The sequence below is a fragment of the Bos indicus genome, chromosome 5 (assembly GCF_029378745.1).
Source record: "Bos indicus isolate NIAB-ARS_2022 breed Sahiwal x Tharparkar chromosome 5, NIAB-ARS_B.indTharparkar_mat_pri_1.0, whole genome shotgun sequence".
Classification (NCBI taxonomy): Eukaryota; Metazoa; Chordata; class Mammalia; order Artiodactyla; family Bovidae; genus Bos; species Bos indicus.
In genome coordinates this window covers 42369649-42389802 of record NC_091764.1, presented here as the reverse complement: position 1 = coordinate 42389802, position 20154 = coordinate 42369649, and the positions used below count along the sequence as shown (strand labels likewise).

Here is a 20154-nt window from a genome sequence, read left to right as displayed (position 1 = left end):
TAAAGAAAGCTGAGTGCCAAAGAGTTGATGAATTTGAACTGTTATGCTGGAAAAGACTCTTGAGAGTCCCTTGGACTGCAAGGAGATCCAACCAGTCCATCCTAAAGGAAATCAGTCCTGAATATTCATTGGAAGAACTGATTCTAAGGCTGAAACTCCAATACTTTGGCCACCTGATGCAAAGAACTGACTCATTGGAAAAGACCTTGATACTGGGAGAGATTGCAGATGGGAGGGGAAGGGGATGACAGAGGATGAGATGGTTGGATGGCATTACTGACTCGACGGACATGAGTTTGAGCAAGCTCCAGGAGTTGATGATGGACAGAGAAGCTGGAGTGTTTCAGTCTATAGGGTCACAAAGAGTCGGACATGACTGAGTGACTGAAATGAACTGAAGAATTTTCCAGTTTGCTGTGACTGCACAGTCTAAGGCTTTCATGTAGTCAATAAAACAGAAATAGATGTGTGGGGTTTTTTTTCCTCCAGAATTCTCTTGCTTTTACTATGATCTAACGTATGTTGGCAATTTATCTCTAGTTTCTCTGCCTTTTCTAAATCCAGCTTGAACATCTCAGTTCACATACTGTTGAAGCCAGCTTAGAGAATTTTGAGCATATTTTGATAGTGTGTGAGATGAGTGCAATTCTGCAGTAGTTTGAACATTCTTTGGCATTGCCTTTCTTTGGGATTGGAATGAAAACTGCCCTTTTACAGTCCTGTGGCCACTGCAGAGTTTTCCACATTTGCTGGCATATTGAATGGAGCACTCTCAGAGGATATTTTTTCAGATTAGAAATAGTTCAGCAGGAATATCATCACCTTCACTAGCTTTGTTCATAGTGATGCCTCCTCAGTCCCACTTGACCTCGCATTCCAGGATGTCTGGCTCTAATTGAGTGATCACCCCATCGTGGTTATCTGGGTCATTATGATCTTTTTTTGTATAGTTCTGTGTATTCTTGCCACCTCTTCTTAATATCTTCTGCTTCTGTTAGGCCCATAACATTTCTATCCTTTATTGTGCCTGTCTTTCCATGAAATATTCCCTTGGTATCTCTAATTTTCTTGAAGAGATCGCTAGTCTTTCCCATTCTGTTGTTTTCCTCTATTTCTCTGCATTGTTCACTTAGCAAGGCTTTCTTTACTTTCCTTTCTATTCTTCAGAATTCCTCATCAGATGCATATATCTTTCCTTTTCTCCCTTGCCTTTCACTTCTCTTCTTTTCTCAGCTATTTATAAGGCCTCCTCTGACAACCATTTTGCATTTTTTCTTCTTGGGGATGATTTTGATCACCACCTTCTGTACAATGTCATGAACTTCTGTCCATAGTTCTTCAGACAATCTATCAGATCTAATCCCTTGCATCTGTTTGTCACTTTCACTGTATAATTGTAAGGGATTTGATTTAGGTCATACCTGAATGCCTAGCAGTTTTCCCTATTTTCTTCAATTTAGGTCTGAATTTGGCAATAAGGAGTTCATGATCTGAATCACAATCAGATCCTGGTCTTGTTTTTGCTGAATGTATACAGCGTCTCCATTTTTGGCTGCAAAGAATATAAGCAATCTGATTTTATATGACCATCCAGTGATGTCCATGTGTAGAGTCTTCTCTTGTGTTTTTGAAGACAGTGTTTGCTATGACTAGTGTGTTCTCTTGGCTGTTAGCCTTTGCCCTGCTTCATTCTGTACTTTAAGGCCAAATTTGCCTGTTACTCCAGGTATCTTTTGACTTCCTACTTTTGCATTCCAGTCTCTGATGATGAAAAGAACAATTTTTTTTTTATGTTAGATCTAGAAGATATTATAGATCATCATGGAACCATTTGACTTCAGCTTCTTTGGCATTAGTGGTTGGGGCATAGACTTGGATTACTGTGGTATTGAACAGTTTGCCTTGGAAACAAACAGAGATCATTCTGTCATTTTTGAGACTGTACCCAAGTACTGGATTTTGAACTCTTTTGTTTACTATGATTGCTACTCCTTTTCTTCTAAGTGATTCTTACAGCAGTAGTGGATGTAATGGTCATCCTAATTAAATTCACCCAATCCAGTCCATTTTAATTCACTGATTCCTAAAATGTCAATGTTCACTCTTGCCATTTCCTGTCTGACCACTTCCAATTTACCCTGATTCATGAACCTAACATTCCGTTTTCCCATGCAATATTGTTCTTTAACACATCGGACTTTACTTCCATCTCCAATCCATCTTCCAAACATCTCCAAACATCCACAACTGGGCATTGTTTTCACTTTGGTTCTGTCTCTTCATTCTTTCTGGAGTTATTTCTCCACTCTTTCCCAGTGTATATTGGGCACCTACCAACCTGGGGTGTCAGAGTGAAATCTTTCTGCCTTTTCACACTGCTCATGGGGTTCTCAAGGGAAGAACACTGGTTTGCCATTCCCTTCTCGAGTGGACCACAGTTTGTCAGAACTGTCCAGCATGATCCATCTGTGTTGGGTGGCCCTACATGTCATAGCTCACAGTTTCATTTGAATTAGACATGGCTGTGATCCATGCAATCAGTTTGGTTAGTTTCCCGTGATTATGGTTTTCATTTTCTCTGCCCTCTAAGGAATAAGGATAAGAGGTTTGTGGAAGCTTCCTCATAAAAAGTGCAAACTGGCATAATAAGAAATTTACAGATAAATTATGACAATTCATCTCACAGAAAAAAATGCTAATTTTTACCCAGAGGGTGGAATTAACTATCAACCAAGTGATTAACCTTCTTGACTTAAATAAAATTTGTGTTGTTGTTGTTGTTTTGTCTAGTTGCTAAATCGTGTCTGATTCTTTACAACCCCCATGGACTGCAGCATACCAGGCTTCCCTGTCCTTCACTATCTCCTGAAGTTTGCTCAAACTCAAGTTTAGGTCTTAGCTGATAACTTAAATCACAAAATAAAAATTTTTTAATTCTTTGGAAAATGCACAGCTGCATATTATTCTGTGCAGGCTGTTGGGGTCCTTTAATGGACCAGGACCTGGCAGTCCAGAAGCGACCATAAGAAAGTGAAAGAGAGAAAGAGGCTGATACTCCCTTGTTTACGCAGAAAACCAATAAAGTCCTTGACACAGGACTTGCGCCTCTCACAAAGGCACCGGGCGTCCTCTCGAGGTGGGGTGAAGGCACAGGGCACCTTCTGGAGAGAGTCTTAGAAGCCCGGGAAGGAGAGTGAGCAAGACGGGTCTCTGTGCTTCAAGGAATCAGGAATCAGCCAGAGAGAGAGAGAGACAGAAAGAAAGACATGGGGACCTAAGCTCTGATGGAGCAAAGGTGCTTTAATGATTTTTCTATGAGTATATATAAGCTGTGGTACAAGAAGTTTCTTATGACTATGATAAAGATCAGAAAACCCAGCGTACAGCAACCGTTACCAAGGGAACAAGGGATTAATAATGGTCACAAAGTCAGAAGACCATCCATATCTCAAGAAAGGGGATCGAGACTAAGCAGTTTTGTCATAACGAGAATGTTTACTAAAGGAGACTCAAGCCTGTCTCACACAACGACCTTGGTTCCTGGGAGCAGCATGCTGCTCCATCTGAAAAGAAACAAAGGACTTGTGAGAAACAGCACATAGGAATCCTCCTGTTAAACACTCCCTGACAGCAGGCCACAAAGAGTTACAATTTGAGGAAAGAGAAATATTAATATTTGGTAATTGTATACAACCAGAAACAGCTACTTAAAAAAAATGCAACCAGTATCCTAAAACATCTTTTTCTGAATATCAACAATACTGAATTTTTAGAAGTACCTACACACCTGATTACAATAATCTCTGGCACAAGGAACATATATAAAGCCTTTAGCCTAGTCAGTGAAGCAGAAACAGATGTTTTTCTGAAATTCTCTTGCTTTTTCTATGATCCAATGGATGTTGGCAATTTGATCACAGGTTCCTCTGCCTTTTCTAAATCCAGCTTGTACATCTAGAAGTTCTTCGTTCACATAATACTGATGCCAAGCTTGATGGATCTTGAGCATTACTTTGCTAACATGTGAAATGAGTGCAGTTGTGCAGTAGTTTGAACATTCTTTGGCATTACCCTTCTTTGGGATTGGAATGAAAACTGACCTTTTCCATTCCTGTGGCCACAGCTGAATTTGCCAAATTTGCTGGCATATTAAGTGCAGCATTTTAGTCGCATCATCTTTTAGGATTTGAAACAGCTCACCTGGAATTCTATCACCTACACTAGCTTTGTTTGTTAATAGTGCTTTTTAAGCCCCAGTTGACTTCACAATCTATGATGTCTGACTGTAGGTGAATGATCACACCATTGTGGTTATCTGGGTCATTAAGACCTTTTTTGTATAGTTTTTCTGTGTATTCTCGCCACCTCTTCTTAATATCTTCTACTTCTGTTAGGTCCATACCATTTCTGTCCTTTATTGTACCCATCTTTTCATGAAATATTCCCTTGGTATCTCTAATTTTATTCAAGAGATCTCTAGTCATTACCATTCTATTGTTTTCCTCTATTTCTTTGCATTGATCACTTAGGAAACTCTTTTTCATCTCTCCTTGCTATTCTTTGGAACTCTACATTCAGATGGGTATATCTTTCCTTTTCTCTTTTGTCTTTCATTTCTCTTATTTTCTCAGCTATTTGTAAGGCCTTTTCAGATAGCCATTTTGCCTTTTTGCATTTCCTTTTCTTGGGGAAAAAGAAACTAAAACAGCAATGCCTTAAAACTGACTATATCTTCCACAGAAAATGTTGTTTTTATGAAATTCTTTCAACCACATGCCACACAGCTTCTCATCAATTCTCTTCTGTTAAGATCCCCTCAATTACAGTAATGGAGACCTGATACATACATTAAGAAACCTTCAAATATCTACTACAGGAATATAGTATCGATAGACTGAATGTTCTGCAGTATATTGTAATTAAAATCTCTTTTATGAGTCAGAAAGTAAAAGTAAACCAAACAAAAATATTCAGATGCTCTACAGCATGAATCCAATAGTGAAGACGGTGTCAGTAAAAATGCAGGACACGTAACAGTTTAGCAACACGTGATTGCCCAAAGACTGTGGGGAATTTCCTCTTTCCTGTATCAATAACTTCAGATGCTTCCCTCTATAATTTTCATAGAACAAAAAGATAGAATGAAATGAGCTTTCAAGCCTAAGCTTTAAGATGTAAAAAGCATGTTTTTCAATAGATGCTATAATTCAAATTCCTAAATATGTAGTTAAAGTTATGACAAAAAGCATCAGAATAAGCACTGAGCTCTTATAACTTATTTAGCATGCGACACAAATGTTCTCATCTGACAAATGTAACACTGGTACAAAATTATCTACAGATGATTCCTGCAACTCATAATTTCTGAAAGGACAGTTGTTAAGTGTTAGCCCATATTTGAGGGTATCCTCAAATGTATCCTTTCAACAAATCTTAACTGAGCATCTTCTAAGAACAAAAGCCGTATCCTAAATGCTGTAGCAGAGAAGACTGACCTTTAAACAGCACTGAATTAAGAAGTGAAGTTAAGACATAAGGGAAAATAAGTTCAAAAAAAGTCTTTGATATTTGTTGAATGATATAAAGTAGAAGGTGACAAGGACCATAAGAAAGTTATTTAAGTTATGGTATTTCATAAAGGTGAAAGGAGGAAATTCTAGTTGTGAAGGTTAGAAAAGACTAATGGGTAAAGTAACATTTAAGGTGAGCTATGAATAAGTTTCTAATCCTTTCTGAATATGTGTGCATTTACATATTATACATATATTATTCAGCATGGACATGAATAAATATTAAAACAGCTCAATGTCAATGGAATGGTGCAGAACAGAGACAATGTCAAAATTCAGTAATCAGCATTTGGCAGTAGATTTGCCTCCAAACTACACTCACAAAGTGTGTTATAAACAACTTCAGGTTGCTTCATTACACACAAACCTAGGGAATTGGGAACCAACTCTATAATTTTAAGTGTTTAAAAGAATTCACAAAATACATGACCTATGGATGACTCAAATTTAACTCAAAGAAATTAATCCTAACATTTTCAGAAACTCTCAAAACCAAATATGTGTGCCTCTTTAGAGATATTTTGCTATTTCCATTTGCCACTAAGAGTTTTCATATTTTTAAAATCCATATCACTTCATCATTTCTAGCTCCAAAATTATTATTCACTGAAATAACATTTTAGTTTTAAAAGATCAATTACTTTGATAACTCATAATCATTAGAATTTATTGAAGATATGCAGGTAATTGTAATAGTGTAAGATATAATTTTTAATTTGCAGATTTCAACTACAGATTAATTTTAAGTAATTTTACAACTTTATTTGGAGCATTTGTCTCCACATATTTTAAGCTCCTTTTTTTTTTCTCCTTATTATATAAAAGTAATTCATCACAGAAATAAAATCATGTGCCTAGTTAATACATAATTTTCCAGGATACATCTAAATTCAAATAAAAACATGACCAGTATATTACTGACATAGATATTTTAAACTATTTAACAAAGTATCTATAATATTATAATATTATTTTACTTGTCTAATTCCAAATATACTGAGAGTAATTATTAGAGTGGTTTTTTGTGTGATTAATTCTCCATAAGTAACCTTGAATAAATGGATTTCTTCATTTATGGTAGCAGCTATTGGAAATGGTCTTAAAATGTAATGGATTTAGTAACGCACGTTGAACTCTTCCTGTGACACATAAAGAGGAAGTCACTGATAGATGCAGAAAGTCCTCTGGCTCAGATGTCAGAAAATTTTTGAAGTAGAACATCTACAGTTATTTCACTCCTTTGTTCAACTTCAACCCCTCTAAATTCTAGCTGTTTATTTTGTTTTTTAAATAACTCCTTCATGAGAGAAATAAATGTTTTAAGATCAAAAGGGGACTTCCCAGGAGGCACTAGTGGTAAAGAACCGGCCTGCCAATATAGGAGACAAGAGATGCAGGTTTGATTCCTAGGTTGGGAAGATTCCGCTGGAGCAGGACATGGCAACCCACTCCAGTATTCTTGCCTGGAGGATCCCATGGACAGAGTAGCCTGACAATTTATAGTCCATAGGGTCGCAAAGAGTCGGACACTAACTGAAGGGACTTAGCACAAACAGAAGATCAGAAAAGGGTGGTTCTTGCTATTATTCTGTAAAATAATGTTCAATACTTAAAAGATAATGAGAAAATTGATAATAAGAATACAAAACTATAACTTCTATAGCATCATAATATTAGACTTGCAAGTAGTTAGAACTAAACAAGTTCAATTATTTTTTCCTGATGAATTAGTCCAACCCCAGACTGAACACAGGGCACCCACTATAGTTCTAGCTCCAGAATACTGCTCAAAGAAATCCATTCTACCATGAGATACTCTAAATGTTACAAATGTCTTCCCTGTAGTGAACAAAATAATGCAGCTCTGTCTTTTCATCCTTTGAGCCTATATTTTATTTTCTGCTTTCTTGTCTCAACATTAAGTAACTGTACCCCCATGTCTAGAGCAAAATACTTTAAGAATTTGAAGACAATTATTATGACTATTCAGAGACTTTGCATTTTTCGGTTAAACATTCCTTCATTCATATTACATCTATCACTTTATTCAAGATGGTGGCCCTCCTCAGATATATAGTTGGCATTCAATAATCTCAAATGGAGAAATGAAAACAAACACTCCAGATTTGCTTCTACAAGAGCAAAATACAAGGGCATTTAATTGAAATCACATGAAATTGCAAACACTCAATTTTTGAGCTACAAGAATGACAGTTTCATACAGTTCAGCATAATAGCATTATGTTCCTTAATGTAAGTATTGAATATTATTCAATAAATTCTCCAATCCCATTAGCTTTTTGAACAGCTATGTAACACCAAAGCATCATATTAGGTTTGAAGCCAAATAAATCCCAATGGCAATTTTCCCATTGACAGCTGGTCTTCTGCAATAAACTTTACAGAATATTATAATGTAAGAGTTTACTTACCAGCCACTTACCAGTTTTTTTATTCTTAAAAAGGTATTTTGATCTCTTAGAGAACCATTGTAGCCTTAATCATATAATGTCTTACTATAATTCAGTCATATACTAAGTGGAAGATAAGTAAATTCAATTTGATTATACAGTGTGAGTGACAAATAGATTCAAGGGATTCGATCTGATAGAATATCTGAAGAACTATAGAGAGAGGTTTGTAACACCATACAGGAGGTGATGATCAAAACAATCCCCAAAGAGAAGAAATGCAAAAAGGCAAAATGGTTGTCAGAGGAGGCCTTGCAAATAGCTTAAAAAAGAAGACAAGCAAAAGGCAAAGGACAAAAGGAAAGATATATCCATCTGAATGACAGAATGGGAAAGACTAGAGATCTCTTCAAGAAAATTAGAGATACCAAGGAAAAATTTCATGCAAAGACAGGCACAATAAAGGATAGAAATGGTATGGATTTAATGGACCTAAGAGAAGCAGAAGATATTAAGAAGAGGTGGCAAGAATACACAGAACTATACAAAAAAAGATCATAATGACCCAGATTACCACAATGGTGAGATCACTCATCTAGATCCAGACAACCTGAAGTGTGAAATCAAGTGGGCTTTTGAAAGCATCACTATGAACAAAGCTAGTGCAGGTGATGGAATTCCAGCTGAGCTATTTCAAATCCTAAAAGATGTGAAGTGTGGAAGTGTTGCACTCAATATGCCAGCAAATTTGGAAAATGCAGCAGTGGCCAAAGACTGGAAAAGGGTAGTCTTCATTCCAATCCAAAAGAAAGACAATGCTAAAGAATGTTCAAGATACCACACAATTGCATTCATCTGACATGCTAGCAAAGTAATGCTCAAAATTCTGCAAGCTAGGTTTCAACAGTATGTGAACTGAGAACTTCCAGATATTCAATCTGGCTTTAGAAAAGGCAGAAGAACCAGAGACCAAATTGCCAACATCTGTTGGATCATAATAAAAGGAAGAGAATTCCAGAAAAACACCTATTTATACTTTATTTACTATGCCAAAGCCTTGACTCTATACTGTCACCCTGCTTATCGAAATTATATGCAGAGTACATTATGTGAAATGCTGGGCTGGATGAAGCACAAGCTGGAATAAAGATTGCCGGGAGAAAAATCAATAAACTCAGATATGCAGATGACACCACCCTAATGGCAGAAAGTGAAGAGGAACTAAAAAGCCTCTTGAAAGTGAAAGAGGGGAGTGAAAAAGTTGGCTTAAAACTCAACATTCAAAAAACAAATATGGCATCTGGTTCCATCAGTTCAGTTCAGTCACTTAGACATGTCCAACTCTTTGTGACCCTGTGGACTGGAGCATATCAGGCTTCCCTGTTCATCACAAACTCTTGGAGCTTACTCAAACTCATGTCCATCGAGTGGGTGATGCCATCTAATCATCTCATCTTCTGTCATCCCCTTCTCCTCCCCACTTCAGTCTTTCCAAGCATCAGGGTCTTTCCCAATGAGTCAGTTCTTCACATCAGGTGGCCAGAGTATTGGAGTTTCAGCTTCAACATCAGTCCTACCAATGAACACCCAGGACTGATCTCCTTTAGGATGGACTGGTTGGATCTCCTTGCAGTCCAAGGGACTCTCAAGAGTCTTCTCCAACACCACAGTTCAAAAGCACCAATTCTTTGGAGCTCAACTTTCTTTATAGTCCAACTCTCACATCCAAACATGACTACTGGAAAAATCACTTCATGGCAAATAGATGGGGAAACAATGGAAACAGTGACAGACTTTATTTTCTTGGGCTCCAAAAGCACTGCAGATGGTGACTGTAGCCATGAAATTAAAAGACGCTTGCTCCTTGGAAGAAAAGCTATGAGCAACCTAGACAGCTTATTAAAATGCAGGGACAATACTTTGCCAATAAAGGTCTATCTAGTCAAAGTTATGTTTCTTTCCAGGAATTGTGTGTGGATATCAGAGTTGAACCATAAAGAAAGCTGAGTGCTGAAGCATTGATTCTTTTGAACTGCTGTGTTAGAGAAGACTCTTTAGAGTCCCTTGGACTACAAGGAGATCCAACCAGTCAATCCTAAAGGAAATCAGTCCTGAAATATTTATTGGAGTGACTGATGCTGAAGCTGAATCTCCAGTACTCTGACCACCTGATGCAAAGAACTGACTCATTAGAAAAGACCCTGATGCTGGGAAAGATTTAAGGCAGGAAAAGGGGACGACAGAGGGTGAGATGTTTTGATGGCATCACCAACTTGATGAACGTGAGTTTCAACAAGCTCCAGGATTTGCTGATGGACAGGGAAGCCTGGAGTGCTGCAGTCCCTGGGGTCACACATAGTCAGTTAACCAAAAAAGGATGCACATAGCTCTCTTAGAGGAAACCCCTAGAGCAAACATGTTGGGTGACAAAAGAGGAATGTGCTCGTGGGGCAAAGATGACATCTGCTACATAAGGCCTAAAATACGATCCAGTTAAAGTAGTATATTCAATATGTCAGCAAATTTGGAAAACTCAGTGGTGGCCACAGGACTGGAAAAGGTGAGTTTTCATCCTAGTCTAAAGAAGGGCAATGCCAAAGAATGTTCAAAGTACCGTGCAATTGTGCTCATGTCACCTGCTGGCAACGTAATGCTCAAAACCCTTCAAGCTAAGCTTCAGCAGCACATTAACCAAAAATTTCCAGATGTACAAGCTGGGTTTAGAAAAGGCAGAGGAAGCAGAGATCAAACTGCTAACATCTGGTGCATTACTGAGAAAGCTAAGAAGTTCCAGAGAAACACCTACTCCTGTTCATTGACTACGTTAAAACATTTGACTGTGTGGATCACAACAAACTGAAAATCTCTTAAAGAGATAAGACCTTTAAGATGGTAGACCTCCTTACCTGTCTCCTGAGCAAACTGCATGCAGTCAAGATGCAAGAGTTAAGCCAGACATTGAACAATGGACTGGTTCAAAATTGGGAAAGGAATACAACAAAAAGGCTGTATGCTGTCACCCTCTTATTTAACTTATGTGCAGAGTACATCATGCAAAATGCTGGGCTGGATGAACCCCAAGGCAGAATCAAGACTGCTGGGAGAAATATCAACAACCTCAGATATGCAGATGATACCACTCTAATGGCAGAAACTGAAGAGGAACTAAAAGCCTCTTGATGAGGTGCAAGAAGAGTGGGGAAAAAAAGCTGGCTTAAATCTCAACATTACAAAACCTAAGATCATAGCCTCCAGTCCCATCACTTCATGGGAAATAGAAGTGGAAAATGTGGAAACAGTGACAGATTTTATTGTCTTGGGCTCCAAAATCAATGCAGATGGTGACTGCAGCCACAAAATTAAAACACATTTGCTCCTTGGAAGAAAAGCTATGACAAACCTAGACAGTGTATTAGAAAGCAGAGACATTACTTTGGTAACAAAGGTCCATATAGTCAAAGCTATGGTTTTTCCAGTAGTCATGTATGGATGTCAGAGCTAGACCATAAAAAAGACAAAATGCCAACGAACTGACACTTTCAAAGTGTGGTACTGGAGAAGACTCTTGAGAGTCCCTTGGACAGCAAGGAGATCAAACCAGTCTGTCTTAAAGGAAAGCAACCCTGAATATTCATTGGAAGAACTGATGCTGAAGCTGAAGCTCCAACACTCTGGCCACTTGATGCAAACAGCCGACTCATTAGAAAAATCCATGATGCTCAGAAAGACCGAGGGCAGGAGGAGAAGGGGGTCACAGAGGTTGAGATGGTTGGATAGCATCACTGACTCAATGGACATGAGCTTGAGCAAAGTCCAGGAGACAGTGAAGGACAGGGGAGCCTGGAGTGCTGCACTTGTGACCTGGGGTCACAAAGAGCTGGACACGACTTAGCGACTGAACAACAACAGCAGCAACATAAGCCCTCTTCTCTAAGGTCAGGAAACATAACAGAACTTTAAGAACATGAAAATACAAATAGCACCTTAGGAAATCTGAGGCAATAAAGGAATATGTATGAGATGAAGGAACAAAAGTAAAGAGAAACTCCAGAAGAACTAAGTGAGATAGAGATAGGCAATCTACTCAAGAAAGTGTTCAGGTAGTAAGGGTAAAGATGGTCACAGAATTCAGAAGAATAATGAGAAATTAGAACCTTTAAAGAAAGATTAATAATTAAGAAAGATGTAATACTTAGTAAAATAGACTATAAAATAATTATTGCTACAAAAGACAAAGAGAGACACTACACAATGATGAAGCAATAGATCCAAGAGGATATAACAACTGTAAGTATATATATTAACAGACCATATATATATATGAACTTATTATTGCTAAATGGCAAATAAGTATATATGCTGAACCTATTAATAAATTACAAAAGGCAAATGTTAACAGACATAGAAGAGGAAGTTGACAGCAGTAACACAATAGTAAGGAACTCTAAACTCCATTTATATCAATGGACAGATCATCCATATGTAAAATCAATAAGGAAACACTTGCCTTAAATGACACATTAAACCAGATGAATCATAAATATATATATATATTTATATATATGATATTCCATCTGAAGGCAACAGAATATACATCCTTTTTACGTGCACATGGAGCCTTCTCTCAGACACATCACATAGTAGGCCACAAAGCAAACCTTATGAAATTTAAGAAAATTGAAATAATATCAAACATCTTTCAAACCACAGTGATTGAGATTAGAAATCAGCTGCAAGAAAAGAACTGCAAAAAAACACAAACACATGGATGCTAAACAATATGCTACTAAACAACCAACAGATCCCTGAAGTAGTCAAAGAGGAAATTAAAAAAAATACCTGGAGACAAATGAACACAAAATATGATGATCCAAAACCTATGGGACACAGTAAAAGCAGTTCTAAGAGAGAAGTCTACAGCAATACAAGCTTACATCAGGATTTAAGAATAAGTTCAAATAAACAATTTAAACTTACACCTAAAGAACTTGGAGAAAGAACAAATAAAATTCAAAATTATTAGGAGAGAAAGTATAGATCAGAGAAGAAATAAATGACAGAGTATAAAAAACCATAGAAAAAATCAATTAAACTAAAAGTTGGTTCTTTGAGAAAATGAACAAAATTGATAAACCTTCAGCCTGACTTAACAAGAAAAGAAAAGGGGGGAGAGGAATAAAATCTCTACAATCAGATACAATAAAGGAGAAGTTACAACCAATACCAGAGAAATGTTACTAAAAAATATCACAAGAAGACTACAACAGCTAAACAGCAATAAAATAGAAACTTGGAAAAAACAGACAAATACTTAAAAACATATAATCTCCCAAGACTGAACCAAGAAGAAATAGAAAATATGAGCAGAATAATAACCAGTACTGAAACTGAATCAATAATTAAAACACTCCCAATGAGCAAAAGTCCAAGGGAAGATGACATCAGAGGTGTATTCTACCAAACATTTACAGAAGAGTTAACACCTATTCTTCCAAAAATATATCCAAAAATTGCAAAGAAATGAATATTTCTAAAATCATTCTATGAACCTAGCATCACCTTTATACTAATATTAGACCAAAAAAAAGGAAAGAAAGAAAAGTACAGACCAATATCATTGATAAACAGATTCAAAAATCTTCAACAGAATACTAGCAAACTGACTCCAATGATAAATTAAAGGACAATACATCATGACCAATGAGATTTATGACAAGAATGCAAGGATTTTTCATTATCCACAAATCAATCAATGTGATACACCACATTAATAAACTAAAGATTAAAAACCATATGATCATCTCAATAAATGCAGAAGAAAGCTTTTGACAAAATTCAATATCCATTAATTATAATAACTCTTTAGAAAGTGAGCATAGATGAAATATACCACAACATAATAAAGGCCATATGTGAAAAACCAATAGCTAATATCATACTCAACAGTATAAATTTGAAAGAATTACCTCTAAGATCAGGGACAAGAAAATGTTGCCCCCTCTCACCAGTTTTGCTCAACACAGTATTGGAAATCTTAACCACAGAAAGTAAACAGGAAAAAACAATAAAAGAAATCTAAATTGGTAAGGAATAAGAAGTAAGATTGTCACTGTTTGTAGTTGAAATGATACTATCCGCAGAAAACTATAAGATGCGGATGAAAGAAACTGAAGATGAAACAGATGGAAAAATACACCATGTTCTTGAACGGGAAGACATGATATAGATATATACAGATATATCTATATCTGTATCTCTCTCTCTCTCTCTATATATATATATATATATACACACACATACATATAATGGCACATTAACCATATAAATAGGATAAAATTTTACATTTGCAACAACATGAATGGACTTGGAGAATATTTTGTTAAGTGAAATAAGCTACTTTATATGTGGAATATAAAAAAATACAACAAACTAGTGAATATAACAAAGAGAAAAAGATTCGCAGATAGAAAGAAGAAACTAGCAGTGACCAATGGGGAGAGAGAGAGTGGGAGGGGCAATTCAGGGGTAGAGAACCAAGACTAAAGTGAAAAGATCCTTAAACTAAGGACTAAGGTAAAAACCATTATGTATGAAATAAGCTATAAAGATATTCTACAAAACGTAGAGAATTTAGTCAATACTTTATAATAACTATAATTGGAGTACAACCTTTAAAATCTGCAAATCAGTATATTGTACATGTGTAACTTATACAATATTACACATCAACTATACTGAAATAAATAATGCGTTTCTCATGATGTACTCTGCATATAAGTTAAATAAGCATGGTGACAATATACAGCCTTGACGTACTCCTTTTCCTATCTGGAACCAGTCTGTTGTTCCATGTCCAGTTCTAACTGTTGCTTCCTAACCTGCATATAGGTTTCTCAAGAGGCAGGTCAGGTGGTCTGATATTCCCATCTCTTTCAGAATTTTCCAGTTTATTGTGACCCACACAGTCAAAGGCTTTGGCATAGTCAATAAAGCAGAAATAGATGTTTTTCTGGAACTCTCTTGCTTTTTTGATGATCCACTGGATGTTGGCAATTTGATCTCTGGTTCCTTTGCCTTTTCTAAAACCAACTTGAACATCTGTAAGTTCATGGTTCACGTATTGCTGAAGCCTGGCTTGGAGAATTTTGAGCATTACTTTACTAGCATGTGAGATGAGTGCAATTGTGTGGTAGTTTGGCCATAAAGTCTTTGGCATTGCCTTTCTTTGGGATTGGAATGAAAACTGACCTTTTCCAGTCCTGTGGACACTGCTGAGTTTTCCAAATTAGCTGGCATATTGAGTGCAGCACTTTCACAGCATCATCTTTCAGGATTTGAAATAGCTCAGCTGGAATTCCATCACCTCACTAGCTTTGTTCATCGTGATGCTTCCTAAGGCCCACTTGACTTTCCATTCCAGGCTTTCTAAGGCCCACTTTGACATTCCATTCCATTCCATTCCACATCACATTCCAGGATGTCTGGCTCTAGGTGAGTGATCACACCATTGTAATTATCTGGGTCGTGAAGATCTTTTTTATACAGTCTGTGTATTCTTGCCACTTCTTCTTAATATCTTCTGCTTCTGTTAGGTCCCTACCATTTCTGTCCTTTAGTGAGCCCATCTTTGCATGAAATGTTCCCTAATTTGTATTTAGATTGGTGCAGATGTAATTATGCATTCATGCTGTGAATTTCAAATCATTATAACCAAGCTCAAATATACCATTATTAATCAAAATAGGAACCATTAGAATCAACACATTTTTGCCAATGAGAAATAAGTTTGCTTATTCCTGTAGCATAAAAATCCATGTTTTAGGATTTGACAAATTCTTGAAAAGAATTTTCTATATCCTGCTGGTTGTGGAAGTGTTTTCCCTGCAAAATATTATAGAGATGCTTGAAGAAGTGGTGGTTGGTGAGAGGTTAGGCAAATATGGTGGATGAGGTAAAACTTCATATCCTAATTTGTTCAACTTTTGAAGCTTTGGTTGTGCAACATGCCGTCAGGTTTGCCATGGAGAATTGGATATTTTCTGTTGACCAGTGCCAGTTGCAGGCGTTATAGTTTTTAACGCATTTCATCAATTTGCTGAGCATACTTCTTAGATGTAATGATTTCACTGGGATTCAGAAAGCTGTAGTGGATGAGACCAGCAGCAGACCATGAGATTTTTTTTGGTACAAGCTTGGTTTTGGAAAGTGCTATAGAGCTTCTTCTCGTCCAAGCACTGAGCTGGTCATTGCCAGTCATCACAAAAATATCCAGTTTTTGTCACAGATCACAATCCAGTTAAGAAATGCCTCATTATTATTGTGTAAAATAAGACATCACTTCAAAAATGCTTGTTTTGATTTCTGGTCAGCTCATGAGGCATGATAAATGTATCAGGCTTTTTCACCTTTCCAATTTGCTTCAAATGCCAAATGACCATAGAATGGTTGATGTTAAGTTCTTGGGCAACTTCTCATTTAGTTGTAAGAGGATCTGCTTCGATGATGGCTGTCAGTTGGTTGTTCTCAACTTCTGATAGCCAGTGATTACACTTCTCAACTTCAAGACTCTTGCCTCCTCTGCAGAACTCCTTGAACCACCACTGCATTGTACATTTGTTAACAATTCCCAGGCCAAATGCATTGTTCATGTTGTGAGCTGCTTTACAACCCATTTTGTACTCAAATAAGAAAATTGCCCGAATTTGCAATTTGTCTAACATCACTTACATGGTTTAAAATAAATATAAAATAAACAAGTAATAATATTACACCAAGCAATAAGTCATTAGCAAAAAAATAGAGAAATGCCCATTATAATGATGCATGACATAACCTTTATTTTGAATGTATTCCAATATCAAATGGCCAATTTCAACAATACAAAACTGCAGTTACTTTTGCACCAACCTAATAGGAGAAGGCAATGGCACCCCACTCCAGTACTCTTGCTTGGGAAATCCCATGGACGGAGGAGCCTGGTAGGCTGCAGTCCATGGGGTCGCTAAAAGTCGGACACGACTGAGAAACTTCACTTTCACTTTTCACTTTCATGCATTGGAGAAGGAAATGGCAACCCACTCCAGTGTCCTTGCCTGGAGAATCCCAGGGATGGGGGAGCCTGGTGGGCTGCCGTCTATGGGGTCGCACAGAGTCAGACACGACTAAAGCAACTTAGCAGCAGCAGCAGCAATAGGGAACTGAGTTTCTACTTTATTTTCAAATAACAAGTTACTACCTGTCAAAGGGCAGATAATTGATATCAATCACCAGACTTAAAATCCTTTAAAGCAATATTTTATAAAACCAGCAGTTGACCTCAAAAAGTGAGACTGAACCCACACTTCAACTGTGTAAGAACTGGATCACACTAAATTTAGGTAAGACTGAGGAGAACACAAATCAAGGCTAGATTATTTCACAGAAAGATCATAAATGAGCTAAACATTGAAGACTATTAAAAACAAAACACATGGCATTGAAATATGTATGATATCATATATGAAATGAGTCACCAGTCCAGGTTCGATGCACGATACTGGATGCTTGGGGCTGGTGCACTGGGACGACCCAGAGGGATGGTATGGGGAGGGAGGAGGGAGGAGGGTTCAGGATGGGGAACACATGTATACCTGTGGCAGATTCATTTTGATATATGGCAAAACCAATACAATATTGTAAAGTTAAATAAAATAAAACAAAACAAAATTGCTTTCATCAAATTAAAATGAAATAAAATTAAAAAGAAATTCAATCTTTGGGTTGAAGATGACTTAAAATAACCAAAAACAAGAAAGTATCATCTTGATTACATTGTAACTTATGCCATGTCTTACAGCATAAAAATCATATTTTTAAAATTCCAATTCTTACCTCTCTCCATTCTTTATTTCCAACTCCTTGTACATATAAGACACAAACTATAAAAAGATGAAAAAAATAAATGTATCTAAACATTTTTCATAAATATCAAGTGAACAAACCCAATTTATTTTTCAGCTGTCCAACAGGTATGTTAAAATTAGTTCTTAATACCTCACCTTACTCTGGCAGGAAAATTGCTAATAAATCATCGCATGATTAAAATTTTTGTAAATAAGCAAAAAAACTATAACAGGTCTTTAGATATTAACATGTATAGGTCTTGGCACAAAAATATAATAGTTATTTGCTAACGTCTTCAATTACATTATGCTACAAATGTAGATGATTTTTTTTTAAAACTAAGGTAAAACAGTTTTGTGAATTCTCTGTGGGCTCAGCTGGTAAAGAATCTGCCTGCAATGTAGGAGACCAGGGTTCAGTTCCTAGGTTAGGAAAATCCCCTATTGAAGGGAATGGCAACCCACTCCAGTTCTCTGGCCTGGAAAATTCCATGGATGGAAGAGCCTGGTGGGCTACAGTCCATGGGGTCTCAAAGAGTCGGATACAACTGAGCAACTAACACACACGCAAACAGTTTTGAAGTATTTCAGTATGTTACCAGTCATAGGTCACGCTCTTCCTAGGATGCTTAAAATCCTCAGAAGCATCATAGGAAGGAAAATCTGCACCAAATCAAATGCTAAACTTAATATCTGCAACTCCTATCCTCAATGTTTGTAAACAAGAAATCCTATCAACCACAAACAAGTCCAAAAAGAGTAGATTAAGAGTCTAGAGTAAAGATTAAGGGATAAAAATATCCCATTCACTTACTAATGAGTCCTGGGAACTTTAAATACTCACAATTGTAATGCCTTTTCTCCAGTGACAATCTCAAGAGTTCTTTCATCAACTGAAAACACCTCTCTCCCGTCATTAAACCACACAGTTTCATACATTTGTACAGATGGAGAGCAACTAGATATCAACTTCTTTTTTTGACTTATACATTATTTCTATTGTTTTCTAATTAAAATTGGCTTTCATTGTACAATTCATCTCCAGTTCTCAATATATATGTAATTAGTAATAAAAAAATTCAACTCATTCAAGATGTTATATAATTCACTTGGTTATACATGACTTTATATACTTCCTTTATTCACAAAAAAAGGAAAATTGTTACTCTGTGACTTGATCACTTAGAATTATGGCCCATTACAGCTGTCTTTCAAATATAATTTCTACCATATGGCTTTACAACGAGGTTTTAATTTCAAAATGAATTGTCCTGCATTGGAGTCATTTGCGTTTTCTTCTTAGTCTCTAAGTGCTAAGCAATTCCCTCTCTTTAGCCAGAGTACTGCCCACGTAGATAAGAATGCAGGGCCTGAGACCATATTCCTCCTTACTTTCTAGTCTTTAAGACAATATTTAAGTAAAAATTATAATTTTCATACAACTTTTTACAAAATCAAGTAAGTAAAATAAGTTGTTGTTCAGTTGCTAAGTCGTGTCCAACTCTTGACCCCACGAACCACAGCACACCAAGCTTCCTTTTTTTTTCACTATTGCCCAGAGTTTGCTCAAACTCATGTCCATTGTGTCAGTGATGCCATTGAACCATCTCACCCTCTGTTGCCCCCTTCTCCTCCTGAATAGACCATTTCAAAAAGCAAGTTAAATACTTACTTGGATCAGATTTAGAAAACGTGTCTCTGTCCAGAAGATTTCTGTTGAAGAAAAAAGAAAATACTAGATAAATGTAATATCAAAATATTTATATAAATGTATAAACATATAAATGTAATGTAATGACTTACAAGTTCTAAAATTTAAATTTGTGCTGGATATTCATCCTCCACTAACTGGTAATGATTTATAAAAGCTATTTTACATTTTTATATTTAATACTTACAATAAAAATCTCATGTTTACCCTGTCCTATTTTTCTACCAAGAGTACCACCCATGTGCACTTATCAGTACCATGCTTAATATTTGAAATGCTTTTTTTCATATCAACCTGATACACTTTCATATTCCAGGTTTTTAAAAATTACTCTTTCCATGGAATCATGATACACTGAGAAAATACAATCAACAGAACAGCACACACCAAAAAAAAAAAAGAAAATCAGACTACATCTTCAAATATTCTCAAAAAGAAAAGAAACTATCAGAAATGTTTGTATTTGGAACTGTAGTTTCAAAGACCACTAGTCAGAAATCAAATTAAAATAATCCACTTGTCCCTTAAGCAGACACTATGACTTCAGCAGTGACTGAAAACACAGTAACATTTTAAAACAT

General features: G+C 36.5%; 1 protein-coding gene across 2 annotated transcripts in view; it reads right to left on the bottom strand.

Annotated features, from left to right (window-relative positions):
* Positions 1–20154, bottom strand: part of CPNE8 (copine 8) — a 280044-nt gene that overhangs the window by 206626 nt on the left and 53264 nt on the right. For both annotated transcript variants that reach the window (XM_019960805.2, XM_070789278.1), the window contains 2 exons: positions 19535–19575; positions 17852–17898 (listed from right to left, as the gene is read on the bottom strand). In XM_019960805.2, coding sequence (XP_019816364.1) covers positions 17852–17898; positions 19535–19575 — 88 coding nt within the window. The remainder of the gene's footprint in view (positions 1–17851; positions 17899–19534; positions 19576–20154) is intronic.